This window comes from Buceros rhinoceros, unplaced genomic scaffold (genome assembly GCF_000710305.1).
Source record: "Buceros rhinoceros silvestris isolate BGI_N320 unplaced genomic scaffold, ASM71030v1 scaffold11650, whole genome shotgun sequence".
Taxonomy (NCBI): Eukaryota; Metazoa; Chordata; class Aves; order Bucerotiformes; family Bucerotidae; genus Buceros; species Buceros rhinoceros.
The window spans coordinates 44462-69433 of NW_010389062.1; the positions used below are offsets into that span (position 1 = coordinate 44462).

General features: G+C 47.2%; 1 protein-coding gene across 1 annotated transcript; it reads right to left on the bottom strand.

Moving 5' to 3' along the window:
• Window positions 1-15374: 15374 nt before the first annotated feature.
• Window positions 15375-23932, bottom strand: LOC104490467 (microfibrillar-associated protein 5-like). The gene is made up of 7 exons (XM_010132757.1): window positions 23872-23932; window positions 21080-21127; window positions 19914-19949; window positions 17438-17473; window positions 16768-16855; window positions 16258-16331; window positions 15375-15701 (listed from the first exon to the last, which is right to left on the bottom strand). Exons 1-7 carry the CDS (start codon window positions 23930-23932, stop codon window positions 15580-15582), a joined length of 465 nt encoding a protein of 154 aa, XP_010131059.1. The 3' UTR covers window positions 15375-15579.
• Between the last annotated feature and the right edge of the window lie 1040 nt (window positions 23933-24972).

Sequence of the window (24972 nt, forward strand, 5' to 3'; positions counted from 1 at the left end):
TGAGCTCTGTCTTCTGGGGGTCTACACTGAGGTGTAGGAAAGGGGAATTTGTGTTTGTTAGGACAAATTTAAACTCCATTTAAATCTGAGAGTCTAAGGAAGGAAAAGTTTCTCACACGAGCGCCCTTCAGCTGTTTGCCCACGTCACCATAAAGCCTGAGCACTGCAGAGCACTTAATCTCCAGCTAACGGTGGCATCCTCTCTGCTCCTTTCTGGGGGTCTACACTGAGGTGTAGGAAAGGGGAATTTGTGTTTGTTAGGACAAATTTAAACTCCATTTAAATCTGAGAGTCTAAGGAAGGAAAAGTTTCTCACACGAGCGCCCTTCAGCTGTTTGCCCACGTCACCATAAAGCCTGAGCACTGCAGAGCACTTAATCTCCAGCTAACGGTGGCATCCTCTCTGCTCCTCCAGGAGCTTCTGTCCGTTGTGCACTCTCACACACGGCCACCGCACCACATGTACTCATTCACACAGTCACACACGTCCCTCTTGCCTTTTGTTCCCTAGTGCATGTGCTCTGCTCTCCTGTAGCTCTCCCTATCGTACCTCACACCACCCCACAGAGGCACGTTCTTCCCTGAAGAACCATTACTACCCTGATTGTCCCACAGATAGGCGAGCCACCCGCACACATCCTCTTTCCTGCAGTGTATCCTCCTCCTGCAGTGCAGAAATACCTGTCCTGCTCACACAGAATGGGTAAGCACACGCACACTCAGTTATTACTCTGTTTATACACGCATGCTCTTAGAGAAGCAGATCACAGGGGAGTTGTGGCATGTCTTCTGCTAGCAGAAAGTCCACAGAGAAGGCTCTGCAGAGTCCTGCACACACTCAAAGGGCAAAGCACCCCTAAGCCTTTTACTTATCCCAACAGCCTCCGGCAGTTCTTGGAGGTCTGTGCTGCAAGCACTGTGGCAGTCCTGCTCTGCTGGGCTTGCAGGTTGAGTCAGGAGTAGAGCACAGACTGATCCCACCGCATTTCATCACCCTTTCCTGAGGCAGTTCATGCTGGATGCATGTTTCCCATACCTACTGTATGTTCTTCATTATCAGTTTTGATTTATTTCTCACACCTAGAGCTGCCCCACGCCCTACCACCTTGGATTCATCCTATTTCCCTGCCTTTCTGTGAACGCTTGTGAATGTGTGTATATTCACACACACACACACACACACACACACACACACACACACACACACACGCTGGTCCCCTCAGAAAACTGTCAACCAGTGGTTATCTTCAGGTTTCTCACCCTTAGAGGTGTGTTATTGCAGGGCTGTGGGAAAGACTCTTCCCTGTAACAGAGCTGCTGGGGAGGGGACACTCCCTCCATGTGTGACCCATCTTCAGGCTGTCCAGAGGATAGCCCAGAAAATCACGCGGGAAACGAGCCAGTATAATAGACCAGAGCCTTGCAAAGCTCTTACCTGGGTTGTTGCCACAACAGCAGAAAACACAGCAGAGGACTTGTGAAAAATGCAATCACTTGTTGAAGAACCATGTAAGTCAGGTGAAAAATAATGACAATTACGTCGGCATTTCATCAAAGCCCACATGGAAAAATCTTTTCAACACATAGAAAACTTTAGGGAAAATAGGCATCCTTCTCTCTTATTTTGTGAAGTTTGCCTTCAAAATGATTCTGATTCTTCTTTTAACTGTCCCTTTCCCCACTTCTTTCCGTTTTTCTTTATTCAATGGTTTTGCCCCTGTGGAGCTGTATGTGAATGCAAATAAGGGTAAAGAACAAGAAACAACCCTAAAACCCAGAAAAACAAAATTACAATCACTTGTGGGTTATTTTTCAGTTTCAGAATGAAGTGAAGACAATTTTGAATCAATTTCAATTTCATTTGTTCAATTAGAAATGTTCATTAGCATCAGTTCCTGTTTTCCCTTCTCTCGGGAGTTCACCACTCCAGAGTTCTTTGCTAGAGAGGATTCCGGAATGTGACTGGTCCAAGAAGAATAATGACTGAACAGATGTTGCGGGGAGCAACTGAGCAGATGTGCAGTTAGCTACAAACTGCCGGATCCTTGTGCAACTACAGCTATAGCATAGCTCAAGGCAAAGCAGCAAGGACCCGGGAGCTGTGATTATACCTGGGCACTGAAGAAGTGGACTGAACAGACCTTCTCCTCAATAAAGATTCATGAAACCCGTCCTCAAATCAGAGCGAAGGCCCCTGAGCGTGTGAATGATGAGCAGTCACGGAGAGTGATCAGCGATGGTTAGCTCACAGAGTAATTGCAATGCAAGAAGAGGAATCCAATGCTGTAACCGTCCGTGCTTACGAGCACAGGGGTGTGAGCAGCAGAAACAGAGTAAGACAGAAATCTGGTGCGAGAGAAATAACAGGTGGGTAAGAAGAGTGGGCAGGGATTGTGGTGCTTACGCAGAGGATAGCATCTGAATGTTCATCTTTCTGCTATCTGGAGGGTTTTTTTGCTTCTAGAAAAGAAAAAGCATGTGAAGGAACAGAGAATAGTCACGAGAAAGACAACTGACAGAAAGGGAAAAGGAGTTCAGACAGTCAAAGAGAAAGAATGACAGAGAAACGCAAGGTGCAAGAGCAGGACGGGGTGGAGAGTTACACCACTGAGTCAGACAGGGAAAGGAACGGCGAGGACCAAATGGAGGGAAGGTTAATTCTAAGAGAAAGACCTTCGTTTCTTATACGAGCAAGAAACTGCAGGCACTTCTTTTACCTGTCCATGACTGCCAGGGTGTCTCTCGAGTGATGGGAGTGCAGGGAGGTTGTCTCACAGGCTTTGTCTGTGCAGCTCTCTGACTTGATGTACAGAAACGTGGACTGCCCGGTGAGTCCCCTCCCTGTTCTCCCCTATCTACCCCCTGCCGGCTTTCATCGGGGCGTGGTTGAGGGAGGAGGTAGAAAGGTCTCCAGAGCTGCAAGAGCTGAAGAGCAAAGGGTTGAGATGAGAAGGGGCACCAGTTCTGAAAGATGCTCGGCACTCATTGGTCACTCCCCCCTGCTGCACTCCCCATTGGGCCCTCCCTGCCTGCAAAATTATTCTGAATCAATATCAATAACATAATGAGGCAGGAAGTATTGTCTAGTGGTTAGCGGGTGCCTAGGAGCTTGTGTACCACTAACGCGAATGCAGGCAAAACCACACTATCCCTCTGGGCCCTGGGTCACACAGCTGTGCAGGGAAGATGGTGACTCTGCCCTGCCCCACTGTGGAGGGACCTCTGCACAGTACCCTGCAGCCACCTGGCTGGCAGGAGCTCAGGGAACACCGAGTTGTTGGAAGATTTCTCCCGTCCTCCATGTCCCCCTGAAAGGCCCAGCAGCTGCTTGGCAGCATGGGGCAACACCGAAGCCAAAGCGGAGAGCGAGAGGAAGCCAGCTCCGGAGAGAGCCCAGGGTTTGATGGGCACCGCCTGGCCCCACTTTGGCACCTGACCATGGTCGTGGGGGCCTGGTCCGCGTCAACACGCCGGGAGCGGTGGCAAACCTGCATTGCAAAGCTGTGCGCAAAGGACGCGTGGGGAATGATTCGGGGCCAGATGCTGCTGTTGCAGGTGGCACCAGTGCTGAGATCTGCTGGTGGCAGGGTGGCTGCCGGGACACTCCATCCGATGGCTGCACCCAGCAGGCATGTGGCTGTGTGTCGTCACGCCTGGGCTCACACTCAGGATGTGCACGCTTTGCTCTGCCAGCACTGCTCTCTGCTGCCTGGTCCCTGCTCCTCTACGGTCCCGCAGCACCTTCCCTGGCACCCATCCCCTTCGTAGGGCTGAAGGACAGCCAAGGGACGGGGCAGCAGCTTCAGCCGGGCAGGGTCCTGAGGGGGCAGCGGGGGATATTCTGCTCCTTTTCTGCCTCAGGCAGGGTACATCAGTGCTACGGCTGAGAAATGGGACCTTTGTTTACCTCACGCTAGGGTAGTTCTTCGGTTTTTCTCTGCTTGATTTACTTTCCTCATTAATTTTACTGGTTTTCAGCATGCTGGGTCTGTGTGAAACCAGTATATGCAAAAACAAGAAAAGGAGAGATGAGTTGCCAGAAGAGAGCAGACGACTCTAGCCCAGCGCTTGGAGACTACGTGTCTTTGTCAGTGGCTGGCTTCGCACAGTTCAGGAACAGGAGAAGCACTCCTGCAAGGTCCGGGGCTGGGCTCTCCTACTCCTCGGGGAAATGTCTGGGCCAGGCACACACAGTCCTCACTTTGGTAGCCACATTGCTCTCAAGAGTTTTGGCAACTACCCTCTTCGAGGATGCGGCTTCTAGCTTTTGACCAAAGCTAGAAGAGCCTGCAATCCTCGTGAATTTCTGTCCCACCTACCTGAGTCAAAGGGGACACTCCTGCTAATGAAACAGAGGTTCCCCTTCAGTCTTTGACCTGGTAGCACCTTGTGACAAATCTCCTAGGGCAAAGAGTTGCTTTGTCCCCCTTCCATACTATCATTTTCTTTTAATAATGCAAGGAGGATGTTTGTTACACAGGACATACATAAAAAAAAAAAAGAAAAGAAAAGCTCAACACACCCTGGGAAATCTGCTTCTTAGAGATCACATCTGTTTGCGTTTCATCAGATAAATTGAGGTAGCTTCAGCTTTATTCTTGTTCTGGCTCCTAATTTCCACAGCCAAAAGCTGGCAGAAAATTTTACATAACATTTTCTGCTCTGGAAGGAGTCAAGAAATACCTTCATGGCCAGCCTGCTCTTCCCCATAAATTAAATCTGTGTGTAATGATTTTCGCAAAGGTTGAACATGTCAAGCATCATAAAACGTTTAAATAGATCCTTTCTCTGGACCTGCCTGTAAGTGAAATTCATCCATCCATGTTTAAAACATCAGCTCTTTTCCTTAAATGTTGAGAGACCCTTTGCCTTCCACAGAGATAAAAAGAAAGAATGAAGGAATGAACAGATGGACTCTCTTTACGTCACTCTTCAGCAGGGCTCTCAACTTTAAATGCTGATATAGGCTTTCTAATGCCTTCATTTAGACCAGTAACTTCCCTCACACCGGAGGTACAAATCCACAAAGTCAGTGGCAGTGATTCCCTGCCTCTAGCTCTAATCCCCAGAGCAGAAATATGTTAGTGTCGATCTGTTTTTAGTGTCTCATAGTAAGTCTAGGGAGACAGCTTGAGAGGGACCCTCAGCTCCTATGCAGTTCTGCCTAAAGCAGGAGATGCAATCGTTTGCCAAGACGAGATCTTGCTCATTAGCAGATGTCACCTCTGCTCTGGTTAAAAAATTAATTAGTCTGGAAAACCAAGGAAAGGTCGCTGATGCCTGATGCAGCTGCTAGACCAGCTTCCTCCCTGGCTGTAGATTGCCAAACCTTCAATGTATGGTGGGACCCTTATGGCTGGGGGCCAATACATGCTGAGCACTACGGTTTTCCTTACTTCCTGCTCAGTGCAAACTTATCTGGAGAAGGGACTGGTGGTAGGAGAGAAAAACAATTTTAGTGAAGGTGACTCCATCTCTGTTTCTGATCAAAGCCTGGGTCGGTTAAAGGCTAGTGGGGAAGGCTAGGAAGGGTTGCTGCGCTGGTGTGTTTGGAGTGTTACCTAGCGAGCGGTGCTGCTCCAGCTTAGCAGGATCACAGCAGGATGCCCCAGCACGCCTTCAGGTTCCTTTCGCTCAGGTCTCTATTCTCTGTCCTGAAGAGAGACCCACAAATAACAGCAGGCTGAAGAGCAGTGTAGAGGGGGAAGAGAAATATCACCATTACTGTTACTAAAGATTCAGAAACCAAACTACTAAGAAATCAGAAGCAAAAATGTGGTGAATAATAAAAAGTTATTACCTAGCCCCAAAGCAGACAGAGAGGTTGCTTGTTTAGTCAACAGGAAGTTGTGTGTTAGTGTGTACTGATATAAATACATATTTATTTTTTCCATTCACCCTTTGATCAGAAATCACATTTTGAAACAAGCGCCGACATCACCAGTTGGTTGGTTTTTGCACTGAAGACAAGAAACGCTGACACCTGCTTCCCCTTGCCTCAAGCGAAAACCTCAAGCAGAAAAACTTTCTCTGCTCAACAAGTGCTGATGCACCACGGACACTGACTTGCACAGAGACCTCGAGCAGGGAAACGACAGAGTTCCTTGCAGTTAGACGCAAGCGAATAAACAGGCTGATGTGCTTATTTATTACAAGCACATATAATGTAACGTGCTTGTTTAATATAAGCACATATTAAGCACAAGCATATATTACAGTGTTTATTTATTACGGGCACGTTACGTTATATTCTGTGTTCATTCCACAAAGATCCATCCCACTATTTGGAATGACAGACCCAACACGTAGGTAACGAACTTGCTTAGGCACCTCTGCCAGTCAGACAACTGCCATTAGTCCAGTCCTGGGTGTGAAAAAAATCCGCAGTAGATGCCGAGGCAGTTTGCTGTCTAGGACATGGGGTGAAGGACCTTGTCCCTAGAGCTGCCAACTCATCTTGTGACACAGCTGTGGATGCCATGCCTGGGGAGAAGGTTTCGGCAGTTGCATGACAAAGCACTGCCTTTCACAGAAATGTATGAAAGCTGTGAGGATGCCTATGAGGTCTGCTTGAGGTTGGCATCTCCAGGAGGGGGGCTGTGTGGTCGTGGGGATTGCAAACGCGAATCCAAAGCCCTGTGGAGTGAGTGTCACTGGGGCTACATCTAAGTTAGATGAGAGGAGGAATCTCAGGTCGTGAGAAGGAAGTGGGAAGAAGGCAGGGGCTCAGGATGTGTGGGAGGGCCACAGGAAGGGTGGGTTTATGAAACCTGGACCCCTGCATTGCTGCACGATTGTAGATGATCCACTGATGCAGAGTTGATGGCACCTGGTTGCTGGGTGTGCACTAAGATTGTAAGTTACTATGCATTCTACTAGTAATTTGGCTTTCCAGGCTTGCTCTGCAACACCTTTTCCTGGAGGCTTGACTCATGATGTATTTTTGTTCCACTGCTGAGCTTGTTTTGGTGATGGAGGATGAGGCAAATTAGGGTGAAACTATTGAATTGAGTACACATTTTTCAACCACAGTCCTGTGAGCGCCTCTCATTCCTGTCCTGCAGCTCTCTGCTGGCCCAGCCTGGGGCTCCTTATAGGAAATAATGACCCTCAACCCTGCCTCAGTGACACAACAATTTTTTCTCTCCCCACACGTGTTAATTCCCCCCACTGTGTCTCTAGGTAGCGGCAGCTCCATCCCTTGCTACTAGTGACTGACACCTGCTGGGATCATGAGCAGGAAGAAAGGAAAGGGGCTGGGTTGGGCCGAGGAATTTAAGACCTAGTGAATGGCTTCCCCACCGTGAATGCAGGTAAGAAATGTGACCAAAGTCCAAATACTTGCACTAAATGTCCTCAAGTGTCTTCTCTAGCTTGAGGCCGTGACATTGTTGGCAGTTTACCTCATTTACACCGAGAAAACACACAGTCTTTGATCAAAGTAGAATGTGCCTTACCCCTGTCGAGAGCTGGGGGTGGGGAAGTACCCACCAGAGCTGCTTGCACCTTGCTGCTTCCCATAGCAGTGCAATGCAGCTCCAGCCTCCAGTGCACCCTGCTCATCTGACTTGGCTTCTGACTCCATGCTGTGCAGACCTGGAGAACACCCTCTTTTTGCACAGGGAGCTGCTGGCTGCATCCCGCTGTTACTCTGTTCTCCTACAGCTTAGCCCCCTGGTCTGGGCATCCCAGACCCTGCTGTCAATCACATCTTCCACCTCCTTGATGGAAGTCACTGGCTCCGTATCTCTGCAATCATCTGCTAGTCACGCGATAAAAATCGGTTTTGTACCGCAGTTTTTCACAATGAGACTCACCTTCTAGCTGTGGTTATGGTTTCACAGACCAAAGTTGCCTGTAACTAGCTCTTGTTTGTGCCGTTGCTGCAGCTCGTGCTACTTAGTGCAAAAAGAGCTTACACCTGGGGTAAATCCTGATTTTAATTTCCCTGTTGTCTTTGGAAAAGTTCTTTCTAGAGAGGCTGGGACAGAAGTGCTTGGGAGCTCACTAAAGAGTAGCATGTTGTACTTTCCTTGGCTTGCAGGCACATGGTGAGTTCCCTGCAGTTGTACAAGATTTCCTTGGTTGGAGGTCCTTATGAGCAGTGTTCTTGCATCTTGCATCAGCACAGCAATCGTTTTCAGAAGATGTGAGATAGCCTTGTTACTTCTTGTCTTCCTCCCCCCAGAGTTCAGAGCTGTTCCCATCCATCCAGAAGGTTTCTGGGATGCCACCACTAACTTCTCAAGTCTTAATGCCAAAGCCTCAGACAGTAGAATTGGCGTCTGCCCCTGACACCCTGATCCTCTTCTAGGGGGTCCAGTGCTCTTGGCAATGGGGGTGGAATGGGAGACCCACCCTGAGGACAATGAAAAGAGGGAGAAGGGCGTGAAAAGTGATTCTCATCGCATGATGAGGATCTCCTTTGCCGTGATATCTCTGCTGTCTTCCTTGCTAGTGCACTGCCATGCCTGGCTGCGCTGACTGTTAGCATCAGTTATTTCTTTAGCCATGATGACCACATGGGAGGCTCCCAAGTTCCTGCTGTAAACAGTGAGGTCACAGTTGTGACACACTTGAGCTAGCTGTCCAGGCAGCGGAGGGCATCAGAAGTCTGAGAACTTCTCAGCTCATTTCATGAAGTTTAAAAATACCTTTTAATGTTCCAGCCAAAAGTATGGGATCTACTTGGTTGAAAAGGCTGGTAGAAGCTCTTACAAACCAGAGGAGAGAAAAAAGAGGAAGAATCCAAAGCGGAAACAAGGACCCTGGGAAACTACTGATTCTGAATTAATGTTATTACCAGAAATTTTAATTCACTGGTGCCCATTGGTTTTAGACAATGCTTGTAGCATTGCTTCTGCTTCCCACTCAGATGTGAGTGAGAAGCAAAACAACTTTATCTTGCTAAAATATACAGCTTTTGCATTCACACACACAACCAGTTAATTTCCCTTTGCCTGGTCTGTACTCAACATGCGCACTCATCTCTTCTATCATTTCTGTGCTGGTACAGGAAGGGTGGGACTGTACAGACACATTAAAGCGGCTAGCTTGGTCCCATCCTGGTTTGGAAAACTGGTAACAAGACCAAAAATGCTCACAGATTGTAAAGGCAAAAATCTACCCTGAAGGAGTGACCCTGGGGACTCTCAGGGAACAGAAATGGCAAAGGGGCTTGCAGAGACTATGAAGATTTCAAACGCCTTTCCTAAACTAAACAAAAGGGAAACTACAAAGATATCAGCTGATGGACAATGGAGCCAAGAGAAATGGTATAACGATGGTGCTGAGCTCCAGCAGAGCTGATGAGAAAATTACTTGTGCCCACAGTGTGGAGAACCTCAGGAATGGCTACCTTCGCCCTGCACCAAGCAGAAAAGAAACTGCTGAACTCTTCCTCCACAGCAAGGACTGGGCTGGAGGCTAGTTCTAGGCTATGGAAGAAGGCAGGTTTTATTTGTTAATCCATAAAAATGCCCAATGCACCTTGCTCCAGCTGGTCAGTGCTGTCTGGGGACCAGACAAGAGACATAGTGAGGTGTAAGTATTTTCCAGTGGGTGCGTTTTCTAATACTGTCTGACTTTGGTGCTACAAGGGAACAGTCAGAGCAGTAAGCCCCTCAGGAATGTCTGCCCCCGCAGACAGGAACGTCTTCATCATGGAAGGGCTTTGTAGGTATATGGCACCCAGTACAAGAGGTGGCATGCTGACATGCGCACCAATGTGAAACCAAAACCTTGGTCAAGTCATCGCGTTGGTAGGCTGTGTTGGCTATCTTGTTTGAAGAAACTGCTGCTGCTAGATGTGCCACTGCTGCTCCAGACTCTAAAGTATTGGCTAAGAGACCAGAGAATGTCACAGGAGGATCCAAATCCTCCAAGCTCCCAGTCTCCAGGGGAGCTGAATATGAGGGCGATGACTGTCTCCAAGAAGCCTAGAAGAACTTTTTCTCGCCACTTTGAAAGGGAACTGAAGACTATGAAGGACAACAGCTGCATCAGGCTGGGACTCAGAAGGCTGGACTAGAGCAGCACAAGAGCACTTGGTACTTCTAACTCCTTTAAACTCAACAACAAGCCAAGAGGAAGACATGAAGAAGGTAGCAAAGGCCAAGAACCATCTGACCCTTGACTGGTCCTGCTAAGAGGCCCAGATTAGCTGTGGTTGTGAAAGAAAACCCAAAGGAAGCCAAGAAACTGGCAGCCACCACGGCCAGAAATCAATCAGGATCTTAGAGAATATCAGTCTCCAGGGGAGCTGAATATGAGGGCGATGACTGTCTCCAAGAAGCCTAGAAGAACTTTTTCTCGCCACTTTGAAAGGGAACTGAAGACTATGAAGGACAACAGCTGCATCAGGCTGGGACTCAGAAGGCTGGACTAGAGCAGCACAAGAGCACTTGGTACTTCTAACTCCTTTAAACTCAACAACAAGCCAAGAGGAAGGCACGAAGAAGGTAGCAAAGGCCGAGAACCATCTGACCCTTGACTGGTCCTGCTAAGAAGAGGCCCAGATTAGCTGTGGTTGTGAAAGAAAACCCAAAGGAAGCCAAGAAACTGGCAGCCACCACGGCCAGAAATCAATCAGGATCTTAGAGAATATGAAAACTGACAGACCAAAAACGGCAAAGATCCAGCTAAGGGCAAAACCGTGAAACCCAAGTCAGAGAAATTGAAAGTGGTCTCAGGCTGAGAAGATAGTGCACCAGAAGCAGCTGCTGTATGAGCACAGACAAAGTGCCCCGCTTCAGGGACACCGTGTAAATCCTTTAACTGAACCACTGATTTTCATCATGTTTTGCATTTTTTAACAGTTTCCCCAAAGGAAGATAATTGATTGCAATAATTAAAAATCCTTGGTTTGCAATAAAACTCTGGCTTCGTAGGACTTAAATGTTTCTTCTTACTATTTCTGCAGTTGTCTGCAGCAGTATCGTAGGGGAGATGGAGACCGTCTGCTCAGGACCACACAGCAGAAAGAATAGAGGCAACAGACAAAAGTTGCAACAAAGGAATTTCTGATCTGACATCAGAAAAATACTCTCCATCTTAAAAGTGGTGCAGCACTGGAACAGGTTGTGGATTCTCCATTCCTGCCAACTTTCTCAAAATTCAGCTTGACAAGGCTCTAAAAAATCTGATTAGCTCTGAAGTTAGCTCTGCTTGCTAACTTTCAATGTAATTTTATCTGTGATCTTAACTGGGGAGGTATACTGTCTCAATAAGGATATTGATTTAAAAAATTCACAGCTTCATGTACATTTATTGTTATATTTAAGCAGGTGAGTTCTCACATTACTTGTTATTTAGACACATTAAATTGCATATGTTTCGTTATTACATTCTTTTGTTAAAGTCTAATTTGGGACAAGCTGTATTTGTGTGGAAATTGCCATCTCAGTAAAATGCCTAAACCAGCTGTATGCTCTCGAGGGCTCCCTCATCAAGCTGAGGCATGATGACAACATGTTTTGATCATGCTGTGGGTTCTTGTGGACAAGACCCAGGCAACATGGAGCTTCCAGGTGACATGGCAACTGCTCCCAACAGTCTCCACGTGCTTGCCCACAGCGCTCCCTCTCCTCCTTGCCTTGCTTCTGCAACCAGGGACCACCACCTCAAGACATGGCATTGCTGTGCAATGTGTACAAGTTGACCTGAGGTGGCATTCTGCCCTCCCTGCTCTGACTGGTATGTCCTTCCTTCAGAAAACACAGAGCTTGGCAGCTGAGGGAGCCACAGCATGCAAGAACCACAGGGCAAGAGAAAAGGAGAGCTGTCATGGGCCAAGCACTGCCCTCAAACTCACCTGGCAATGCCATGTGTCACTTCATCAAGCACCCTTCCTGCTGCCCCACTTCAGCCCCACTATTCTCCTCACTGTGTTTCTTACTCCAAGATGAACATATGAAGAAAGAAGAAAGAGAAGAGATGAGGAAAATAGAGGCAGAAAACAGAGAAGGAGAGATGGGAAGGTGTGGCCAGATTCCCTCCTGGGGACCTCCAACTCCATATGCCCAGCAAAGTGAGGTACTGCTTTAAATTGGGCATCAGAGCACTGGCCTTGAAATAGCAGCCTTCAGACTGGCAACACTGATCGGCTCTCAGAAGCTATGACAGCAAAATAGGCAAGAACAACCACTGTGTGGGAAATAACCACGGGCCACCTAACTCTTGATCCAGATCAGGAGAACTTACGAAAATCAGCCACAAACTCTAGATCATGCTTCTAAAATGGGACTCTGGCAGCTTTCTTTGTGGTTAGTCCAACTTGATGAGAACCAGACCTAGCTGAAGATATATTTAAAACCACTTCCCCAGCTTAGAGGAGAAGGGAATGTCCAGAGACCAGCAACAGAGCACCATGACAATTCAGGCTGGAATGGCAGGGGAGATAAATCTGTGTATGGGGTAGGTAAGTGTCAGTGAAGGTGGAGAAGGCTCTCTGCAGTCTCCAGTACTGTATGGAAAGGAAAGAATCAACCGATTCAAAAAGTTGACGGCACATGTTGTTCTCTGCTCACACAGTCAGTGGAACACGCCGATAGAGGGACCCTGCAAAGGTCAAGAGCTCGTAAGTCAAAGCAGGGTCAGCCCTGTGTAGATAGAGGCAACATCTATAGTCACTCAGGCGGAGCCTGTTGTCACTATAACAGTCCAAGACAGGGTCACTGCAGCATTAGCCAGGAAGGAACATTGATTCTAGGGAACAGTGTTGTGCAATAATCTGCATTGTGTGGTTTAGTCTTGAAGAACTATGGGACGATGTCAGAGGCAGTGTAATGGGTAATTTGGCACACAGCCACTTTTGTTCTAGAAATATCATCTAAATGCAGACCTTAGCAGCTTGCACATGAAGACACTGCCCAGAGTCCTCCATGCTCTGAATGCTCCATCTTTTTGACCAAAATATGATGTACAGTCAGTGTCTGATGAATCTATGAAAAGTCAGAAATGCATTGAAAGAGAAAATTTCCTAACCCTTTTGACCTAGATGTAGTCTTTCGGTTATTCCCATTACTGAGTTAAATGGCCCTAGCGAACAAATTCTTCTTTGTTTACGAGATGATTTATCACAGCTCTTATTTCAGCAATCTTACCATTTTACCTGGAGATGGTAATTCTCCGCCAACAAGTCATGGCACATGCACAGTGAAAAGATGTGTCCTCAGTACAAAACTCATGGGCTGGGAGGAGTTATCGCTCTGCTTAGAAGCTATCAGCCATCAGGAAAACCTAGCACAGCTATCCACGGAAAAAAAAAAAAGCTGAAGATAATTATTGGTATCTCCAGGAAAAATAATGACCTCCCAGGAAGACCTGATATTCAGAAGTGGAGGGAGGGAGGGAGGGATGGAGGGAGGGAGAAGTGGCAGCAGAGGGCTGTGCTAGCAGGGAGTAAAGAGGTCCAAACGGCAGGTTTGGGCTGGAGTCAAGCCTGCCCACTGTCCACAGTCTGGAGGAAATACAGCTAGGGACAAATAAACCCAAACACAAGTTACCAAGAATAACAGGAAATAAACTTTCTTTTAATATTTTTGTGTGTATTACATGGACTCTAGCATTAAAACAGTGTTCTCCTGGACAGGAGCACCTCTTCCTGTCCCTGCTGAAAGCAAGCAACAGAAAGGCTTGTAACCATTCTCCAAACCGTATGAATGTTAAATTTCTATATGCTGTACAGTAGCTATGTTATACAGTTATATATCTATGTCTATATCAGCTTACATTCAGTTCTAAATACAGAGTGGAGACTTGGCCTATTCCAGTTTCCAAGAGCTCCCTCTAACATCTCATCTCCATTCTACCTTCTTCCACACAGGCAAATTCCACAGGCGTCCCAGCATAGAAGTCAGTGGCTGCCAGTGGCTTGAATGTCTTTGAGATCAAGCTCTCAGTGCCCTCCTCTCTACCAAGATGCGCACACTTTCAGTACAGAGAAATTCCTCCTCCATCCCTAGACTCATGAGCCTTGCATACTCAAGAGGAGCATCAGCCTCTGTGTAGGGGCACGATGCCCCTACGTATAGGATGAAATTCCAGTCACTGCATAACTTGGAATTGTTTCTCCTGCATACTGGATGACTATAGGGACATTCAGCCCATCTATGGCTCATTTTGACCTTATATGGAACAAAGCTGTGTCTGCACAGGGTGTTTCCCCCTACACAGAGGATGTAAGGAGCTTCTTGCTGCATACAGCAGAACCCCAAGTCCCAGGGAGAGGCTCTTAATTCTTTGCTTTTTTTTTTGGAGACATCTGCCTCTGTGCAGCAAACTGTCCCCTATATTGTGTGACCCTGGCAGCAGACCAGTGCTTGAGCAGACCACAGACATCCAGTGCTACTAGAGTGAACTCTTTTCCCCAGGTTGGCCTCCCTCTGTACGCGCAAATGCCTTTACCTCCCCACCAGCACCTGGCTCTGTGAATGTCAGCACAGCCAGAGAACCTGCAGGAAAACCCAGGGATCCCAGATGACAATTCTTGTCCCACATCCCATGCCAATTTGTGACTCCTTTCTGCTTTGTGCAGGAGCTCCCAGGTCAGGAGGTAGGAACTCAAGTAGGAGATATTGAAAGCAGGCTCAGCACCTGGAGAGTGTGGAGGTAGCCAGACCAAGACAAGTTACCAGGACAAGCTAATTCATTGCAAGTTCCCAGTACTGCAGGGACACACAGGTTCTTTGTGGGCTCTCTAGGGCTTGGGAACAGAGGCAGCCATGCTTGGAACTTGCCTGGAATAGACATCAAGAGATTGCTTCTATCGAAGGGAAGGGAAGGGGAAATGAGAGGAGGGAGAGAAAGAAGCAGCACTCTTTTCCACTATAATCTTCTTGAGAAAATCATAATGCCATACTAAAATCAGAATTCTTCCTTTTGGTCGCAGTTGTGTGTGAGGGAGGCAATGGCCTTGAGACAAAGAACTTCCCAGAGGCAGTTAGAAATGTTCTGCTGCCATACAGGGACAATGATGTTTGCCTTGGGTTGAGGAGAGCTCATCTCCCAATTCTATCTCTTCTCTGAGACCAACAGACACAGGAGGAGGCTGCGCTACCACACAGCAAACTCAGGAAGACCTGAAAGACTCAGACTGACTAACCGGCTCTGAACTGTGACTGATGTCATGCAATAAACCTAGGCCAGGACTCCTAGGGCATAAAGGTTTGCACTCCTCCACATGAGACACAGCTTAGGGTATCTGTACCACTGGAGAGGACTACATTCTGTCCCCATGTCTGTCTCTCTCCCAGGGTAAAGCAAGAGAAGATGCAGCACATTTATAAGGGCCTCTGGGAAATGACCAGTTCATGGCCTGCCAAACAGAGTTTGAGAGAAAAGAGAGAAGCATCCCACATCTTCAGCAACAGATTTAGAAGATGCCAAGAGCCACCAGACTGACAAACTAGCAGAGAGGGGACTCTGTACCGCAGCACCTGAAGAAGAGGATGTGGGGAAAGGCAGAGGAGCAAGGGAATGGCGGGGAAATCAGAAATGAGAAGGACTTGTCTTGGGTTGTAGGTAGTGGATGATGATTTCTCTTCTCTTCCTTCCTTTTTCTCTCCTGCTGTTCGTGGCTCACAGAATATTAGGCTTTCTGCGCTGCTGCTCTAGGAGTTGTCTGCAAGGGAGATGCAGGGGTTGCCCAGATCGACGGAGACGTCGAGGAGGAAGGCCAGCCAGCTGACGACAGATCTCGTCTGAAGACATAGCAGACACACACACATTAACAGATAATCAAAGCTTTCTTCAGTCTTCACTACCAGAATAATTAGAGGCACACCCTTCACTGCATCTACAGAAACTGTTAGAACTGCTGAATCCTCATATACGTGAGGCAAGGGAACCAGTCCCTAGGCTTCTATTCACTTCCTTCAGGCTTTATTAATGTACAATACATATTAAAATCACTCATATTTTGCTGCAACAAAGACTGCATAAGAAATCTAAACGGGATCCTGTTTCCATTAATGAATAGAAACGGAATGCAACTTTGAGTAAGGGTGTGTCTGGGCCTAGTAGAGCATGATCAAGGTCAAGGCAGGCAGACCTGTCTTGCTTCTTGGTAGTACACTATCTATCTCCCAGTGTTTTTCAGTGTGCGTACTGGATGCAAGGTTGCATTGCACTAGAGCTCCCCCAAACCAAGTCCAGGGGAACTACTACACGTGGACTGGGGCTGGGCAATTAGGTAGCTTGGAGACCCTATTAGATGGCTGCAGCTATTCTTCTAGGCTAGCTTGTGCTATCACTCACCTTGCATGACCTCGTTCTCCTTGCAGACAATGCGAGAGCACACCTCCTTGTTTATTATGTACATGCGACGCACACTGAGTGATCAACGGGAAAACGCGCCAAGGACAGTAGCAAAAGGCACAGGGACCCAAAGAAACAAAAAAGGAATACAGACAATAAACACATAAATTCACTGGTGAGGAGGCAAACCCTGAATTTTTAGGATTAATTAGTCTAGAATAAGGCTGTTGTCAATAGGAAAGTAATCTTTGTCTCGACTTCATGAAAGGGCCAAACACCTTAAGTGCAGATTACAATACAGGGCACATTACAGCTCCTTAGTGCTGCACAGATAACAGTTATTGTGCTGTTTTAATTAATCACCCTAAAAGAACACTGCGAGGATAGGATTCATCTCACCAACTGGTTTCCTGAGGGAACCCCTAGTTTTCAAAGGAAACAATTGCTGAACTGGACGTGCCGTTTCTGGAAAGCTTTTAGGGCTTTTCTTAGGGACTGCTGGTTTCTTACCTTGTAACGCAGAGGTAGCTGATACACTGCTTTACTGGTTTGTGAACAGAGTACAGGCGTGTGCAAGGGAACTTTTCTTCACGACAATCTGGGAACACACACACACACACAGAGGTGCAATCCAGCATCATTGGCAGGTGCACTCATTCCAGCACACATATAACTTCACCACTAGGTACCATCCCTCGGGCTTCTAGGGAAGGCCCCTAGTCTCTGTTTGCCACTCTCTCATGAGAGATGGGGTGGTTTAGAGCAGAGGAAAATAAGGCAGACATTTCTGATCCCCTTGCCTCATAAGAGAGAAGTAAGGCAAAGCTGACTGAAACATAAAACAAACCCACAGCACATGCTGTAAAGGGGACACACACAAATAAACAAAATGTAAAACTGTTAATGGCATGTTTAAGACACGCGTTTCTAACAGATCTGCAAGCTCACACTTCGCTAGATGCTTCGCTAGATGCTTTGATTTTTGGACAACCAACCCTGTAGCTACCTATGATGGGTTTTCTTGCATTTCCTTCTGAAATGCCGGATCTTGGCCAGGGACAATGCCGGAATACTGACCCAGTATTTCTGGTCTGATGAACTGCCATCACCTGTCTGGAGAGGTAATAGGGTGGGTGAAAGCATGTCTGGGACAGGGTGCAGGCAGCAAACTTTAACGTACCTGATGAAGCTGTTGTAGTTTCACTGTCAGATTGAACTGGAAGACAGAGAGTGGCAAGGTTAGTGTGATCTACCACGATGAGACATCAGCTTACTCAAAACAAATAACTGGAAAGCTCTTTAAAGAACCTTCCATTGTAACTTCTACTGTGGATAAAGATTTCATTGTTACTGACATGAAACCATAGGAGAAGGTACAAATCCAACACGAGTCTAGTACCAGCTATCCAGCCAATAATGCTAAAAATCTGTCCAAGTTTTACTATAAAGCATTACCACTTCTGTTCACAATTACACTGTAAGGGCATCTTGACTTACCATTCCACAGGTCAGGTAAATGCGTTTAGTTGCTGTAATTGCCGTCCATATAGGCAAGAAGTGAAGGAGCCTGTGACTGCCTCTTACTAAGGAACAGTGTCTCCTTTCAAGAAACAGTATCCCTAGATCACTGGTTTCTTAATGTCCATGAGAAGGGGTCAAAAGGAGGTTGGTTTGTCGTTCCCTCTGATAAAGCAACCCACGCGTACCGTGCTAAGGCAGTACATTTTGTTATTCGCCTAGTGAAAAATTGGAAAGGAACTCCGAGGAGTGACCGCCAGGCACAAGTTTTCATCAACAGTTATAGAGGACTTTTACTGCTCCTGTTCATGTCCATAGTGTCAGCCGGAAGCATAGACAGGACACATGGGCATAGAGAGAAGGAGTCTTCTGAGCATCAGGGCTGCGGTTAGGGTTGGTCAGGGAAGGAAGGATTCTGTGCCTGCAAGGGACTGGGCAAGGAGTGGGAAGGAGAGTCCACAACATTTGGCTGTAAACTGAGAATAAACTCACCAGCTCTATGCAGCACAGCTGGTGTGATAGCTGGAACTGGAAAAAGAGAAGATGTTCTGAAAGATCTTAATTTGAGCTTTCTGCCTCTTTCCCCCTCCCACAGTTCTGCCAATGACCAGTACCCATCCCACATCTGATTCACAGACAGCACTGATCCTGAAGTTGTGATCCAGAGTAATTGCAGGCTTTCCCTGTGAATGTGCTGCATGCCCTAGAGCTGACGAGATGCTGTAGAGCAAAGATGGGTTCCATGACACATTGTTTTTGAAGTTTCTTCTTGATCTCTCAGTAATAAGCATTTTGAAGCGAGTCTGCTGTAAAGGCTTCGTGTCCAGTCTTTTCAGGTTTAGATGTAGGTTAGCCACTGCCAGTTTGGTTTGGACTCCAAGTCTTACCTAACCTCCTACAGACTGTCAGGTCTCACATACCGAACATGAGACCAACACAGGTTTCTTTCACCTCCTAGTCCCACCACGAACATCATACACCTTGCATATACAACATCGTGTTTCCACTTTTCTCCCCCCAGTATTGTCCCATATCCCATGGTCAGCTTGACACACAATATTCCAGCTAGCTGATGAGCAGCATCACCGGGCAAAGAGGAGACCACGGAACTGCTGTCTTGAAGAATGGCACACCACTCTTAGGTGAGCTCTGCTACACACAATGCACACTTCCCAGCAACAGCCAAGTGCTGCTGCCCCTCATGTGTCTTTTGAACCACATCATCAAGCAAGTGTTTTCCCTTTCCCTGCCTTGCCTGGTCCCCCTCCCTGTCCCCCGCTCAGAGGTTTGTTTGAGAGACTGCCCCAGCAGCGAGAGAAATCTTCACTGAGGATTCAAAACAGGTCAAAGCTAAAAGTGGGGAGGCTCCTTGAGCCTCTGGCTCTCTCCTCTGTGGCCTGTTGTGAGTTCGGCAGGATTAGTTTATCTTGCACATCCCTACCCTCCCATCAGCTCTGTGTCCTTACCCTGGGGCTCTCTCCACAACAAGGCTTGGCTCTCTGAGGAGGCACATACTTTCTAAATGCTCATCTTCCACGTGTCCTCCATCTACCCTCTCTCTCACACACATTTTGCTGCCCCCCAGTGACATAGCCACAGGCGCAGGAGGGATGACAGTACTGGAAGAACAGTATTTCCACCTCCCTATCCCACCACTGTTCAGTTTGCTTTATTACTGTCTTTCGTTTTTTTTGCCACCTCTGACTCCTGAGCACTCAAGCATGGCCACTAGCTGTCCGCAGACACGTACACAACCTGTGTCCCAGAGCTGCTCACTTAACTGGCGAACCTGACCAATTTCTCTCCCTTGTCATTTAGTCCCTTCCTGCAACCTTCTCTGGAAGGCTGTGTGAGCTTTGGATTTCGTGGCTTCCTGCAGAGCAAACAGCTTCAGAGGGCGCTGGTACACCAGGTGAGACTGGCATTTCCTTGAACAGGCCTTAAAGCCACCTTAAATGCATCTCCCTGCATGGAGCACAGAAAGGACTCCAGATAGCCACAAATGCTGGAAGAACACTGCTAGAGGTCAAAAGTGGGGAAGAGGAGTTTCTGAGCATAATGGATAATTTCTGGGTCTCTGTAGGCAGGAGATGAAAAGGGGAGAAGCAGCCTGAAGTTGCCAAGAGATAGGAGCTTACCAGAGGTGCTGATAAGAGAGTCGGTGCTAGCTTCACCTGGAAAAGAGAGAATATCCCTGAGAGAGCTTGTCTTTACTTTGCGGTCCCTTACACAGCCAGTCATAGCTAGCTTGAATTACCTTGGCCACTACGGTAGGCTCATGAGACATTAGGATCCAATCCAGTAAACACATAAATAAACACACTATCCCCATCCCACCTGTATTTATCCCCTTTTTCAGTGACCGGCCTGGGACTGGATTTCTTAGTGCACGATACATCAGCCTTTACTGAACTCTGGATTCATATTTTAACTTCTCAGATATGGCCACTGTGGCTATCTTGATGGGAAAAAAAACCCCAGATGTCTGTAATGAAGGTGCTGATGGCTCCTGCAGCAGTAGGACAGACAGTTGAGGCACCCACTTCAGAGAAGGAGAGAGGCAACTCCAGAACCTAGCCCTGACTGCAGAAATTCATCATCAGATGAGTTACTTTAAAAGCCAACTGATGGCAAAGCTGGGGCAGGTGTGAAGTGGGAATAAAGGGATAAAGAGAAGCATAGCGGACATGTTTTGGTCTGGCTTTTTAATAGTTTTAGAGGAAGCCCCAGGTATTAGACAACAAGATCACAGCTGGAAGGTGTCTGACAGCTTAACCAGGGGCTTCAGTTTGAAGAAAAGTCAGCACTCTCGGGGTTCTTCTGAGCGCTGAAGCATGATGCAAATACACATTCATTTCACCTCATTGTGTCACAGAAATGTAAAAAAGTCCACAGGGATAAAGCAATTCACCCCAACAACACAGCCAATATGAAGAAGCATGCTGAAGCACCACGCCACTTGTGTGCCCCTTTTCTTGGGATTTTCTTGAGCAGCAGCAGAATTCCCTGAGCATCTCATGGCTGAAGAGTTATCAGCTCTTGTAGATCTCCCACAACCCTTGACTATGAGCACAACTTCATGTGCTTCAGCTAAATATTCAGGACCCCAACATCAGTGAATTATTTGTAAAAAACACATACAACACTTTGCAGGTTGGCTTGGAGAGCTTGTTTAATCTTCACTGAAAGGCAAGCTCACAATGCCAGGGGTAAGGAAACAAAGAACATCATTTGCAATTAAACAGGCTGTAACTACACAGGACAACGGGGTCACATGAGCACGTAACACCCCCGTAATACTTACCAGTTGCACTTTCCAGGTCTTGCCCGTTGACCACCCATGGAAACCACTCTGCAAAAGAAGAAGAGAGGAGAGTGAAGAAAAGACAGAGAGAGGGATTACTATACTCTGCAGGCTTTGTGAAATTTTCATGAGATGCTTATCTGTCCAGGAGACACCACTGCCCTCTGCTGAAGGGAGAAGTGCTCTCCTCTCTGCCTCAGCCTCCACAGCTGGCTGGGCTTGTTCTTTGAAGTCTTGCTGATACAGCAGGTCCTGATCTTATCCCTGCTGCTTCCACCAGAGTCAAAGGCTAGGCACAGGGCCAAGACAGTAAATACCTCCAGATCTGCCACCAGACTGCACATTTCTGAAACCTCATTTGAAGCATTTTGAAAGCAAATTGCATGCTGCCTCCCTGCTCTAGAGGTTGATCAAAATCCCTGTCTCCATTTTAGAGAAAAGGAAACCAAGTCATGGAAATTATTTGCTTGGGGTCACAGTTTGAGTCACTAGCACAGTAAGAAACAGATTGCAGGTGTTGTAGCTCCTTGGACGAATTATTATCTGGTCCATCATCCTGCCTGTCTGTGGAGAACAGAGCAGTTCCTTTCCCTCTCAGCCCCTGGGTGCACTGGAGAGGGAGAACGATGAAGGCTTAGCTGTGCATGCTGTGTGGAAGGGGAGAAATTGAAACCGAGCTAGACTGTTCATTTGTCCAAATATAAAGAATGAGAGAGCTGCTTCCTACAGCAGCCAGGAATAGGAAAATATTTCCTGCTAGCCACAGCGGAGGGAAATGTCTGCATAACTGGGGTGGGATGAAGGAAGGAGTTGGCAGGAAAAACCCAGTGATCTGGGGCACTGCAGGGATGTGCGCAGGACCAGCCCAAAAAAGCAGTACACCCTGCTATGGTTTATGAACTCAGCCCTTAGCTGTCTGTTCTGTGTATAAAAACCACACAGGCCTGGAGCTTTTGTCTTAATTCTTCCTCATTCCAAGAGCAGTTACTTGCAGGCTGCAGAAGGACTCTTGGGACTCCTATATAATCCTGCTCTTGCAGCATCACAGGAGTCGCTGTACCCTGCTATTATTCCCTTCTCCACCCAGCCGCCAGCAAGGGCTCAGCGGCTGGCAACTGACCCCAGCAGAGGCAGACGTGTATACTAACTAAGTGTGCAATGCAGCTTGGAATTTTCTCTGTTCTGGTAATCTCTTACTGATAACAAGTAGAGGAGAAAAATTGTATCGAACATTTTCTCACTTGTTTGATACAAAAGGAAGGAGGCAAATTCTGAAACCATTGCAGAGGCCACTGGTGCCAGATTTGAAACAAGAATCATACAGAAAAAGTGAGGAGGATCCCCGCCTTTATTTGAACATTGAAAAGTCAGCTCTTATTAGCTTTTTTTTTTCTCCCTAGGAGGTAACTAGAAAACTGGTCCAACTCTAAAACAACAGGGCACAAGTGAAGTGAAACCTCCGCATACAAGCTGACGAGACTAAAGAGGTGAATTTCTTAACCGACTTCAAATTACTTCAATTTATATTTGCTATGGTACCCAAATCCTCTGCTTTATAAATTATTTTATTTTGTGTCCAAGTTGCAATAAATTTATTCTTGAGGTCTGAAACTACAGCCCTAATTCTCTGAATCTGTAGCTTACCCAAAACTAAGAGAGACAATGAGACACCAGCTGGTGATTGCTGTTATTTTCCAAGTTAAACCAAAAAAACCCCAAACCAAAAAAATTCCAGAAATGTTAAACAAAACACACAAAAGAAGAAATATTTCTTTCCGCCTCCTTCACGCATCATAAAAAAAACACAGCCTTTTTTTTCTGCCTCTGACTTTACAAGCCACCTACAAGCTTATCTCCCGGATGCCTCACCTCCCTGCTTTGTGGTCACAAACATGACACCCTCTACCGTGCACCTTTACAGGAAAAAGTGCTATCGGAAGCAGAATCAGGCTTCAGCATGAGGGGAAGGCCAAGAAGAGAGGATTGGAATAAACTGATTTGCATATGATAGGTGCAATCAACTGTCTCCTACGTCCAGTCCTTCCTGGGTGAGGTTTTTTCCATTCAGTGGAATTAATCTTCTCTTGCTGTCTGCCCTGAGTCTTCCGACTATAATGTCTGATGCTGCCCTCATGTTCTGATATTTTTGTGGATTTTTTTTTAACAAATTTGATCCCACCTGGATTTTTGCCAAAGTAACTCCGAGCAAACAAAGATGAGGAGCAACAAAACAGAACAACGTCAAAAGCGGAGAGTGGTTTGACATACAGAGGCTAGGTTTCTCAAACAGCGGCACAAAAAACTACAAAATCTCCTGGCAGCTGAGTGGCCTGGAATGGGGCCATCCCCGCAGGAATTGCTACTGACAGCAAATGTTTCATGGCTATGATGGAACAAGTTTTGTGGAGCACTGGGAAATGCTCTGCCGATCATGCAGCACAGGCGGTACAGCAGCCTACAGTGAGCACAAGGCACAGCTAACCCTCTTTCTCAGCTCTGGACCTGGCTGCTTGGCTTACCCAAACATCCCTGCAGTGAAGGCTGTGGATCTCTGTCTCTTGCAACTTCCAGTATTTACTGGAGAGTGGACACATATGGGAACCAGTCTCTAGTTCCTAAATTTTTCCTTATGACCCTATATCCACCTTGCCTTTCCTGTTCGGTCCTTCCCCCTTCACTGTTCATCTACACGTCTCTTTGTCCTCAAGGTCATTCATTGCACATCAGCCTGTGTAGGAAACAGCTTGGGGCCAGGGTGGAGAAGAAATTCTCCCCCTGGTGTAAGGACTCACCAGCTGGGGACAAGGAGATTGCTAAGAGACACAACAGTACACAGGCTCCAGAGGTCTTCATCCCTGGGGAGCGGAGGAGAGAGGAGTCAGAGGAAAGCTATGGCAGAGATACCCTCTCCTATGGCACAGAAACTCTTCTGTTGCAAAGAGCAGCCATTTCCCTCTCAAGACCATTTGGTCTTTCCAGCACCTCTCCCACTGGTCTCCCTCCTAACCTGGTCAGTTTTCCAGGTATTTCTGTAACATTATGGACTGAAGATATAACTCCATCTGCTTTCTTTCTCTTTCCACCACCTTTCTCCAGTCTCCATCTCCTTTCTCATGCAGGCGGCTAAGCCCCCTCCACACACACACTCATCATGCAAGAAAAATTTCCCCCCTCACTCTCTTCTATTTTTAAATTATCTTGAGGAGCACTGAGAAGATAGGGTCCCCATCACTTACTGCAGCCCTCGGTCTCCACTCCCTTCAGCAGCAGACGCTCTCTCTTTCCCCTTCGGCGGTCCCCCCCACTTTGGCTATTGGGTAAATCACATGCAGCCACACCCAGAACACGTTCTACTTTTGGTTGTCTTCAAAATACGATTTTTGGGAAAAGAAAAAAAAAAGAAAGAAAGGAGAAGCCAGCGGATTTAACAAGAATGTTTGTCTAGGAAATGAGCAGGGCTGCAGACAGCACTTTTATTCCCCTGCAAATAATTTTAAAATAATGATAATAATGGCCAGCGAGATGGTGGGACGTGGTATCATCATGCATCGGGAATGAGGGGGGGGGAGCGAGAAGCAGCAGCCCACACCCTCATTCCAGAGTTTATTATCCTCCGAAGGGAGCCCGCTCCTCCCATTCCCCCAGGATGGCCCAGCACCAGGGATGGATTCTTGTCTATGTTATTCTTATGTCTTATGTTTTCCGTGTCCCACTTCGTTTCGCCCTCCTACGCAGCCCCTCTTCTCCTTATTATCCTCCGAAGGGAGCCCGCTCCTCCCATTCCCCCAGGATGGCCCAGCACCAGGGATGGATTCTTGTCTATGTTATTCTTATGTCTTATGTTTTCCGTGTCCCACTTCGTTTCGCCCTCCTACGCAGCCCCTCTTCTCCTT